Source organism: Triplophysa rosa, linkage group LG2 (assembly GCF_024868665.1).
Source record: "Triplophysa rosa linkage group LG2, Trosa_1v2, whole genome shotgun sequence".
Taxonomy (NCBI): Eukaryota; Metazoa; Chordata; class Actinopteri; order Cypriniformes; family Nemacheilidae; genus Triplophysa; species Triplophysa rosa.
Genome location: NC_079891.1, coordinates 34,118,969 through 34,130,728, shown reverse-complemented (window position 1 = coordinate 34,130,728; position 11,760 = coordinate 34,118,969). Strand labels below are relative to the sequence as shown.

Sequence of the window (11,760 nt, the reverse complement as noted above, 5' to 3'; positions counted from 1 at the left end):
GTGTTAAAAGTATGATTTCAGAATGTCAGATTTCCTTATCAGGTTAGAATATATTTTACATTGTGCCATTTCATTATTTACATTTTTCAAAATCTCGTGATACCCACACAAGCCACTTCACTGTCACTTCTGGAAGGACTATTCAATGTCGTTTTATTCTATTTATCTCACATTTTTAATTGCGATTAAATCACACAACTTTACTATTATGTTATAGGAACGTTTTCTATATGCTTACTACTTTGAATTAAAATGTGTAAAATCATTTTTGGGTTGTGTGGGGCAAACAAAACTAATGTGATTTTGACAAACAATATTTACACACAATATAAAATGTCCATTTTTATTACCGTTACAACATGAAGAAAACAAAACACTCTTTTTTAAAAAAAATTCTGTTTAGCAGATTTCAAAACTTCTTTGTATCATATTAATAGAGATATTATAGCAGTTTGACACAACTTTAAAAAATAATCTGTGGTCTTTCATAAAAAAATCTCAATACATGAATTTAGTTACTCAAAATGAATACAGTATGATGTTTTAAGTGTGATTTCTACAAAATGAATGTGACAAAGAAGCTGGTCGACTTTTGAGCACCTCTCACAATTGTGTTGCTTTAATACAAATATCTTTGTCCAAAGATTTTTAACGTGTAAAAGATCGGACCAATACTTCACATTTGATTTCCAATGATATGGCGGACATGGTCATCCATAAAGATAAATGGAATATCTGTCATGACCATTACTAAAATGCCAAAAATAAACTAAAGATGCATAATTAAAAAGTCTAATATTTGTGAACTTCGAACATAGATGTCAGGGTGCACAACTACATACCAAACAGACCAAACAAAGACATATTTGTCTTTTATAATTCAATAATAAATTTCCCTTTGTTTTAAGTGTCCTTTTATAAAGCAGATGGAATGATTAGATGCAAGTATTTCCGCACAATTCAAACAATTTTAACAGCAAAAAGTGTCGATCATAAACTCATAGGCACTGAAGCAGCTAAATACTCGGTCCACATTAAAGGTCATGTAACATTAATAGTCGAGCATTTTGGTATAATGGACTGTTGCATTTGTTTAGAAGTACTCTATAGGGTCACAGTGAGCTTTAGAGGTCTGGACACTGTGAAGCTGAAGTTTCTCACCACTGTGAGGAAGAGACTTATGAACCCTCACATGAATGTATTCATCTGCTCCCACATGAACCTAAAAACAAAGAGAACAGGAGGTTGAGACACAAACATTGTCATCTGTTGTTGTCGTCATGTGAGCTACAAAGGGGTCACTCAATATTAAACACTCACTCACCTTGACAAAATAGTTTGTTCCTGCCACAAGCTGTGTTGTGAAAGATTTGGCTTTGAAAACATCAAACTTCTTGCCAGCCTTCTCCTCGACTTGTGACTTAACCTAAATCACACAGAAAACAGACTTTAGTATTCTGAAAAGGTGCTTCAAGATACAATAGAAGAACCAATTTTGGCTGAATGGCTCCATAAAGGACCTTTAACATCAGAAGAAACTTGAGACCTCAAACACACTACATAAGGACTTTTGTACTGGTTTTAATGGTGAACAGCTGATGGTGACGTTACATAATGATGGCGAAGTGAAAGTTTGAGACAACAAGTAAACAGGTGATAGAAGAACATTCAGACAATAAGTAAAAGACAAACCACATATGTTAATAACACAAATCTTTAATATTTCAGAAATAATTATTGTCTGGAGTATGCATATTAGATGCTTTTATATTCGATAAAAGGTTCTAAACTTGACAAAAATGGACAGAATGATTGTTTATTTACACGAACGGATCGTTATTAAAACGCGTCACGCTCTCTATGATCGGCTGACTCAACATCATAACAAAAGCGTCCGTATCTCACCTCATCACAAATCTTCTGCACCTCCTCAGTCGCCTGCTTCACCTCAGATGTTCCTCCAACCATTTTTCCAGCCATTGCGCTGATTTTTAAACTGTGTGACGATCAAATAATCGCGTTACAAAGCGGCTCAAGTTTCAGATCTTGACACTACCGCACTATTTATTATGTTTCCCAGGTCATATGACTATGAGCCATCGGCGGAATGTACCATGTCATCGGCGATATAGGGGGAGTCATTAAAAGCCATACTTTACAACCTTTTTCTTTTGTCATTTGCAGAGGTGGGTAGTAACGCGCACATTTACTTCGTTACATTTACTTGAGTAACATTTTGGAAAAAATGTACTTTTTAAGTAAAATTAAAAGTGTGTACTTTTACTCTTACTTGAGTAAATTTCTAATAGAAAATCTGTACTTTTACTTCGTTACATAACTTACATTGCGTGACGTTCCTTCGTTCCTTCATTTTAAAATATGCTTTTTAAAACGCGTTGTTTATTTCAAGGTTGTCGTCTCTTTTTACGGGCATTCCCGAGTGATCGATTCTTTTGAGTCGATTCTTTTGAAAGCATTAATTGAACAATGGGCAAAACCACTTGAATAGGCTAATGAATCAGTTCAAATTATTCGTTCAGTTCGCAGCACGATCTGAATCATCTGAAGCAGGATTACTCACTCCTCGCAGCGCGAAACTTAAGAACACGCAGAACACAAAGAGCGTTGGATGAAGTGGACATTAATCTATATCTATACAATCAAAACTGCAAATGTGTCATATTGTTTGCCAGCAATGATAAATAACCGCCATATGCGCGCGACCTGTTCGTCAGACACAGCAACATGCGCGTTACCTGTCAGACACAGAGACGTGGGCTTGCAGAAATATACATTTGAAGAACAGAAGTAAGAAAACTTGTTGATGGGCGTGTGGTTCACTGTTTACTGTTTGTTTACAAGTAAGAGCGTTTCACAACACACACGTGACACAACAAGAGAAAACATGAGCTTTGTTCAAAAATGTGTATTTCATTTAAGAGAGCACTGCAGATGTTCTAGATCATCTTAGGAAATGCTCTGAGTTTAGTTCATGCTTTAGTTTGACATGGTCTATTATTCTAAATAAGTTGTGTAAACTACATTGACATCAGGACTAGATGACATTTACAGAAATGCTTGTCTCTTCTGTGTTTGTCTATTCTTTAGTCTCTCTAGTATATTGCAAAGATATCTGCTTATGATAATTAAAAATATTGATTAAAATGTCATATTAAAGTATTGGCGTTAATATTAATTTTATGTATTAGGCCTATATAATCAGATACAAAGTAACTAAGTAACTAGCTACTTGAGTAGTTTTTTCATTGCATACTTTTTTACTTTTACTCAAGTAAATTTTAAAATAGTGACTTTTACTTTTACTTGAGTAACAATTTCTCTAGTTACTTGTACTTTTACTTGAGTAAAGATTTTGGCTACTCTACCCACCTCTGGTCATTTGTTATATATTTGTTCAAAAACATTTCTACTATATTATTATGTTACGATGTTGTGCATTTAAGTGTGTTGAAGCCTCGGTTAATCCTTTGTTTATAACTATTTCAGGAAAAACGACGCATAATGCATTGAATGACAGTTTACCCGCGTGACCGTTTTACAGCCAATGAAATTATAGAACGCATAGCCGCCCCTCCCACACAGAAACATATGAAGTAGAATGCCGAGCGTGGTTTAACATTATTTAGGAAGTCACACTTCTCATGCAGTACATTAGTGCTTTGCAAAAGGCAACAAAAACAAGTGATAATTTGTGAACTGAATAGAGCTCATCGAGCTGTCAAAAGATTTGTGAGTTATTCTCAGAAGAATTTGCAGCAGAAATACACCAGCAAGCAATTCACTTTAAAGGAATATTTCACTCAAAAAGGAAAGTTTCTGTCAGACAAACGATGGAAGGAGGCAACACAAATAAAATTCAGGCAGAAACTAATGCATGAACAACTTAGAAGTGCAATAAATGAAAAAAGTTGTTAGGGTCATTTCAAAGAAGATCTCACATATTAATATGAAACCGGTCTCTAGAAGTGAGGACCGGCCAAAATGTCCTCACTTTACTCTCCTTGTCCTCACACCGCTGGTCTACAACTCAAACCGGTCCTCACAAATATAGATGTACAAGTACACCTTATTTGATTGTTTATGTAGTGGGAGAGATTGATCAGGCCTTAAGACTGAACCCAGATCAGTTTAGAGAGCGGTACGGAGTCCCAAAGCCCAGGACAGAGGACACAGACTTCGTGCTGCACTGCCAGAAATGACGTCGCAGTCTCACTGCACTGAAGACGGCTTGGGCTCTGGGCTACACCAGGTACACACACACACAAGTTTTGCATGAATTCATTGCACTTCCTCCTTTTTGCCAAAACACAGGGACACAAATATGTGCATTCCAAGCTTGAAATTCTATTTTGTGACAGCAACCTCTGTAAAATACATTTTTGAAAACCCCCTCCAGTCATTTTGAAGGCCTGGAAATGATAGAAAATCATTCATCTCACTTAAACGTTGTAAACTGATACTGTAAACTCGTGCATGATGGTTGATGTGTTTCTCACAGGGCTCGGCATTACGCTGGAGGATATAACGAATGGATTCAGCGTGAAGCTCAGTAAACCAGACGAACCAGCTTTACTCAATCTAAAACTTCCCAGTAAAGCCCGTTTCACCTGACCTCACATGACTGAAAGCCCACGGGCCAATGACATTTCTTTGAAACATTTCACACAGACGTGTCTATGTTTTTTATGCTAATGATATTTGAGTGTCTTGAAAACAATGCAGATGATTGGAAGATTGTTTAAGGATAATGTTGTCAACCAAAATGTGGACTTGTCACTTGTTTGTAAATCACTTTGAGCTGAAGTTTGAAGTTTTATGAAAGATGGTGTAAAAATGAACACAATGAAAACTTTCTATTATTTTGATACCCTTTCTATTAAATAGGCTACTGTGATTTTACATTACAGTAAAAATAAAAGTGTCATCAGGCTCTTAGAAATTATTCAACACACTGTACACTCCTGATCAAAATCTTAAGACCGGGGATAACATTACAAGTATTCGCATTTCTCGTAACCAGGTTGTAAGTACTGCTTCAAAATGCCAAAACAAGAAACAGGAGCAAGAGAAAAAAAATTATTGAAATTTATTGAAAACTTCATTTAAACTGAAACGGGCTGTTCATCAGCTATTTAAACTACTTGAATGAGCATTATGCATTCTTACATTGTGTGCATTCATTTCCATGCTGGTTTTGCTGGTAAATCAGCATAAATCGGTATGGCGACACTAGTTGCCAGCATCCTGGTCTTTTCTTAAGGATTGACGACTAAAGTAAACGCATCAAATATTGTAACTTTATTGGACAAACTTTTCAGCTGTTATTATCGGACTTCTGAGGTCTGTCATACACAAAACAATGTTGCTCTACACGGCATCAAAGTATTGAAACGTGGATTCAATGGATGAAATGTTCAAGAAACTATAAAAGGAAAAACTGACACTTCACCCCATCACGATTCAAACCTTTTAATTTCTTAACTCTTCCATCTTTGAAATGATTTGTGCTTATGACATTAAACAGAAAGTGAGAGTATGAGGAAGTAATAGTCTTTAGCTGGCAAAAGAGTGAGAAAGCTAGAAGAGAGAATAAAAATCAATTTCATGGAAGTGTGAGAAGAGACGTGCTTAAATAAGATTACATACATGTAACATGACCTTAAATAAACAATAAACAAACTTCTTTGATCTGCAATCCATGCTCAATAACCTGCAGTCGTGTCAGTAACTTCTATAAATCTACATTAGAAAAATGATTGAAAAGAATAATAGTCCGAGTAGACAGGCTGATGCCACTAGAGGATGCTGTACACCAATGCAGAACAATAAAAACATAGCTTTAACCCAAGACCACGCTCCTTTGGATATCAAAATGAACCAGTAAATGTGCATCAAGACATGAGTACTTTCACTGGCATTTAATGGTTTTACTGGAGACTCAGCTATTGATAGCCGATTAAACACAATCGACTACATTGAAAAGAAATAATTTAGCAAAGTATGTACACAATTCACGGATTCAAATTCAGTTACAGCAGAAAAAACTGAAGGTACATGCAGTGCATCTGTACATGTGTCTGCGTTTCAATGCAAAAACAAGATCAACAGTTTCTGTATGTCTGTAAATACAAATCAAAACAGAACAAAAAAAGGTTTCCCTATAAAAGTTTGTGACATGCTGGCTTAATTCTAACATAGATGAAAACTTAAAAAAATAATAATACTTTCGACAAATAACTCAATCACTATCAGATTGTGAAGCTGAAATATTTACACCGGCAAGCAATTCACTTTAAAGGAATATTTCACCCAAAAAATGAAAGTTTAGTCATTATTTACATATATGACTTGAGCAAAAATTACATTTTTTTTGCTGAAATATTCCTGTAATGGCAACCCAGTAAAGCAAAGCAGGTGTCTGATTTTCTAAAGCTTATGTTTTTACAGTATCATTCTCCTACAGTGGCACACGCGACATCATCTCTCTAAGAGCTCATTCAGAGAACACAGACAAAACCTCAATAGAATCATTGCACATAACAAACATTTACAAACAAACACATTAGTGACCAATGCTATTCCTTCACTCATTTCAGATCCACGCTAAACTCGAAAACATTGTTTTGTGCGCTTCTGTCAGATGGTTAACATTCACAGACATTGACATACACATTAAATAATAGATTTCTGTCATGTCAGATAATTACACACGTAAGTGTTTATTCATATTTGACTGACAGCAGTCTACAACATATTTCACCCCAAAATCCAAACTGGAAATTAAATTTGCGTCAAGAAAATGTTTTAAGAGTTTAAGTTTCACACTCTGGCGATTCTCATCATGATAATATACAATCTTGACCATTAATATTGATTTCCCCTAAATGAAAATGATCGTTTACAATAAATAATACAATCTGTACACATTTAACTACATCATTTTTTTTACATTACAGCCATGAAAACGAGTATCTGTTGAACTGGGTAAAATCTTAATGGTCTAAATTCTTCATTTACCTTCATCAAAATATCATTTATTTTGATTTTGGGGTGAAATATCACAGACATGTTCTGGACAGGTCTACAGTGATCGAAGCATTTACAAATGATAAGAGGTTTCAATGAATCAAAAGATTACTACACAAATAAGCTCATCTAGTAAAAATGGCTGCTTTTGTATTTTAGTTCATGTTAAAGAAACCCCTTCAATAAAACTGAGGGGATAAACACAAACCTTTTGCTTTGTCGAACTTTTCATTTGTCAAAAGTTGTAAGAATTCAAACTGTAATACTTCAAGCCAAAAACAAGATTTCATGCGCGTAAAATGTCTAAAACTGAAACACCATCAAACATCCATTAACCTGCCAACACACACTGACACGCACACACACAAACGACCGTCTAGAATAAGAGAAAATGTGAAGATTACAGATGTATAAACACTCTCAACCGAAGCTAAACTTCACCGGCTCACTGCATCAGACTGGTTTAATAAAGTTTGTGCTGTTTGTTCACGGCTCAGAGTGCTAAAATATTCCAGCTGTTTTAGTCTTGTGTGCTGGAGAGGCTCCAGCGGGCTCACGGCCTTCTCAGTTTCAATTTCCAAAACATAACCAAGTTGTGTTGACACAGAGCTGGGAGGGGGCGTGTCTTCCAAAAACCCCACCCCTCATTTCCTCCCGAATGCGAATCTGTGACAAACATCTTCACGTGAGTTGGACATCATCGAGCACTGAAGCTCTGGAGAAAGAGTTTGGCTCAGTGAATTCTTCAGCGTCAAAGTGCATCTGCTCTCGCTCTCTCTAGACCTTTGGCACATTATAAACATTGAGCGCCACACGAGTCTGTTCATTCGAACGACATGAGATTCGCTGGTATCTAAATGAACAGAAAGAGCAAGCCATTAAGAGCTCAACCTCAGTGAATTTGACAGGTTTGGTTTTGCTGTGTGAAGAATCATCATCTCACCTGAGGTGGTCGTCTCCGACACGCCTCCTGCAGGTTCTTGTGCCACATGATGGCAGAGAACCGATCTCCAGTCTGAAACTTGTAAACATTCCCTGCCAAACACATTCCATGCCGATGAAGTTAACAAACGTTGACAACAACCACCAAACAAAACCATCTTTGGATGAGATTTACCTCGGTCAGGATCATTCAGCTGAAAGATGTTGGGCTGCGCCGGGTCATCCGGCAGAACTGCCATCCAGCCCAAAACTGACACTTTCTTACAGGGTGACGACTTGAACTGTTGTGAAATATTTTTTTAAATACATACTGTGAATGAGAATAAATACTGCACACTGAAATTGAGTGATATCAGACACTGTAACCATAAAATGATTTTCAAATATTCTTCTTTAAACAGAAAGTAGATCAAAAACACTGTCTGATTATTTTTAGTTATTAGTATTTCATACAATGAGTCGTTATTATGGCCTAAAAAGTTATTATTTTAAAAGTGATACATTTCTATTCAGGTATGCATCGTTTTTCACGTCAAAGTTTTACATTTTCTTCTACCGTCTAATATTTAGTCCTGAAAAGCTCTTTTTGTGTTTTCTGTATAGTGTGATGACAGAGAGGTTAAAAAAAATCACAAAGAGTTTACGTTAATAAGTGTTACTTAAATTTGTTTGTGTAATGTGGAACAGCTCAGTCGTGGTTTGTAAAAAGTCCGAAATTTTCGTATGCGTTTTTTGGCGCTCGTTTGTACGGTGCCTCTGAATTGTCGCAGGAAATCAGAAAAACGCAGAAAATCAAACCCAGACGAAAATATCGGATGTGATTGACACAATGCGAGGTCGTATTTCTTTTTTAACGTGCGGAAATTTCGGACTCAATGTGCAATGGCCTTGAGTTCTCACATGTTTTCGGTCTGTGGCTCTCAGAGCTTTCGATGCGTAGAACATCAGACTGGATCCAGACAGCGTGATCCAGAACCGCGTCCATGAAGAGAGCTACACGCCCATCCACAAAAGAAAGATAAACACACAAGTTTAGAAAGCCAGATTCCAATATTTGTGTGAAATATTTCTTGAAGGTTATTTAGAGAACACGATTCCCATGTACATTTACCACAAAACGCCACTAATGTCACGTTTTTCGAGAGCTACTGATGGTTGAGTAAGGTTCACCTTGGGTTTGCGTCCTTCCTTTAGCAGGGTCTTCCTCTTTAAAGGACCCTCTATTGTGACATCACCGCACCCTCCACGACTCGCACTCCGTTCTGCTACTGACGTACTGAACGGTGAAAGTCACATTAACGGTGTTGATCACGTCACGAGGCCACAGAGAACAGAGCTTTACACTTCCACACGTGATAAGAGAATGGAATGAAAGAGGAAACACATCTGCTCGCTACGCGTACGTGACAGCATGAGTTGGAGAGAGTAACAGGTTTCCCTTCACCCAGCAAACACCCCACTCAGAAAATATCAGATCTGCGCCAAAACCTACTAAGCTGTCTATGTAGGTAGCATTATGTACGTGCACTTCCTTCCTAAACCCAAAGTCCAAATTATAAAGGGCATCGCATGCATCCTACAGAGAAGGCAATCCCAGAATGCATTGCCATAAACTCAGTGTATGCAGTACGATGCACCTTGTTGGTGTCTATGAAGCGTGTACCACCGATCATCACTTATGGCAGCCCAACAGGTTTTGGAACAGAACCTTTGCCTTCAGAAATACTCATTCGGGGTGTATAAACAATGAGGAAAATTCATCTCCTGCACAGTGAACACACATGGACATGTTTTGGGCTGAAACTAGAAAAGAGAAGAAAACTGAAAATGTTATAGAAGAGACGCTGCATGCGAAGACAGGTGAACCCGATGTCCCAGAGTCATGAAGAGGGTGACCTTTGACCCAGGCAGAGGTTTGTACCTGTGGGCATGGACGTGACGTCGGGGGCAGTTGCGATGAGAAACCCTCCAGTTAGGGCCCAGAGTGGCATACAAGCGCCCCCTGTTTGCACATTCGGCACAATGAGTTTAGTGTCCAAAGTGCAGCTTGAGCCCTACTTAGGGTCCACACTATACAGGTCACAGTAAATTCTTCTTTTCGGAGCGATCCCTTTAAAGCGGTAATTTGTGACTTTTTTATTAAAAATAAATAAAAATGTCTCCTTAATTGAATGTCTCCTTACTCCAATTCACAACAGCAAGCTTGTGATAATGATTTATAAGTTGTGCTGCGGGTACGATGTCTGTTTGACGTCATTTGACTTAAAAGATAAATACTTCAAGTAACCTGCAATTTCATGTTTTATACACATTATAACGGAAAGTTATGGATTGCAGCCATAAATGTGCTTCGTGTTCTTTGCGTTTAAGCATTTTGCTGTGGAATGGACGGACAAAGATGTTGTACATTTATAAATGGAAACATACTGTATCAAACGCTACAACAACGAAATTGAAATAAATACAATTAATAAATGTTATCGTGGCGTTTTAAATAAAAAGAATATAAAGAAAACCACAAAACTGTTATTTTATGCACCTTCAATCTCTCGTTTTCACAGAAAGACTAAATCTTTTCGAAACGTTCCGATGACTATAAAAGCTCCAGAGCGTTCATCCGAACGATGCGACTGATAATAATGTGAATAAATGCGCAGGTGTAAAGACACTCACCTCTCGACTCCTGGAGAAAGATCATCACAAAATGAACTCTGACTGCTGCCTGATAAACCCAAAGAGAAACCAAACAAATAGTTCATTGATGAAGTTGGAAAATTGTATTGACCGATAAGCATCAAGAACCACAACAAAATATATGAACAAACATCTACTAAGAGGCAAATAACTATAACAATAATAGCAATCCATGTTATAATATTCAAATGAATGTGGATGTGAAAAAAACTGAATTGTAAGGTAATAATAAAGTGATTGATACCATGTTTTTAGTTTAAAGCTCATTTTTGACGGATGTGCGTAAGAAATGAAGGATGTTTGGGTAGTTATAAAACATGCTTTAGACATCCCCAAAAGTTGCTGTGTGGCTCATTTGAGCTATTTCAGTTGATTTCGAGACGTCTTCACTTTGATGGTTTTGATCCACAAAATGTGCTTTAGAACAAAAATCGAATCCCATGAAAGGGCAGATCCTGTTAGAAACGGTGAAAAATCCCTTTCATTATCTCTGCCGGCGGTACCTATAGATACGCCGTTGGACACCGATGAGCTCTGTGGGTTGTTCCGGGCTGGACTCTGTGACTCCAGAAAACTATCATCCAGCAGGTGACGTGGTTTCTCGATGGGAAACGTGGCACTTTTGCTCTCCACGACACCAAACTGCCACATCATACTGTGAGAGAGAGAAGAACACAGACTCATGTGGAAACACGCATCCTGACCAAATTCGCACAAATGTACTGTATCCACAAGAAACGCACGCGTTGCCCAGACTGTGGCTTTTCCGGTGTCGTGAGGGAGGCGGCGTGGGAACATGGACCCCCGCCGTAGCATCAGGGCAAGTCGGCCGTCGACTGTACCGCACGGACAAAGACACCTCAGACGGACCTGAACGGAGAGAGAGAGAGAACGAAAATATGAAATGATTTCCGTGACATGCTCAATAAACAGCAGATGGATGTAAACACTCTGTTGCCAGGCCTCCGGGGTACAAATTCAACCACGTTAAAATAAACGTGAACATTCTCTCGTCCTCATGAGGGAGACAGAACCAACACTCCCTGTGAGAGAAAACGCAGAGGATTCCCAGAGTAA

At 37.8% G+C, this 11,760-nt stretch overlaps 2 protein-coding genes across 5 annotated transcripts in view; both read right to left on the bottom strand.

Annotated features, from left to right (window-relative positions):
- Positions 1-329: 329 nt before the first annotated feature.
- LOC130551421 (cystatin-B-like) lies at positions 330-2,080 on the bottom strand. Its single transcript, XM_057329025.1, has 3 exons — positions 1,906-2,080; positions 1,325-1,426; positions 330-1,222 (listed from the first exon to the last, which is right to left on the bottom strand). The coding sequence occupies exons 1-3, from the start codon at positions 1,978-1,980 to the stop codon at positions 1,094-1,096; spliced, it is 306 nt and encodes a 101-aa protein (XP_057185008.1). The 5' UTR covers positions 1,981-2,080; the 3' UTR covers positions 330-1,093.
- A 3,394-nt stretch (positions 2,081-5,474) lies between these two features.
- Positions 5,475-11,760, bottom strand: part of LOC130551418 (ras-specific guanine nucleotide-releasing factor RalGPS1) — an 84,616-nt gene continuing 78,330 nt past the window's right edge. For 2 of the 4 annotated variants that reach the window (XM_057329020.1, XM_057329019.1), the window contains 9 exons: positions 11,427-11,553; positions 11,187-11,338; positions 10,663-10,711; positions 9,911-9,991; positions 9,160-9,265; positions 8,890-8,982; positions 8,165-8,270; positions 7,991-8,082; positions 5,475-7,900 (listed from right to left, as the gene is read on the bottom strand). In XM_057329020.1, coding sequence (XP_057185003.1) covers positions 7,871-7,900; positions 7,991-8,082; positions 8,165-8,270; positions 8,890-8,982; positions 9,160-9,265; positions 9,911-9,991; positions 10,663-10,711; positions 11,187-11,338; positions 11,427-11,553 — 836 coding nt within the window. In that variant the 3' untranslated portion in view covers positions 5,475-7,870. The other 2 variants (XM_057329021.1, XM_057329022.1) reach the window with 2 other exon arrangements.

Coding starts and splice junctions, on each gene's coding strand:
- LOC130551421 (XM_057329025.1), bottom strand. CDS start 1,980: ATGGCTGGAAAAATGGTTGGAGGAACATCTGAGGTGAAGCAGGCGACT. Junction 1,427..1,905: donor TGCAGAAGATTTGTGATGAG/GTGAGATACGGA, acceptor TGTGTGATTTAG/GTTAAGTCACAAGTCGAGGA. Junction 1,223..1,324: donor GAACAAACTATTTTGTCAAG/GTGAGTGAGTGT, acceptor CTTTGTTTTTAG/GTTCATGTGGGAGCAGATGA.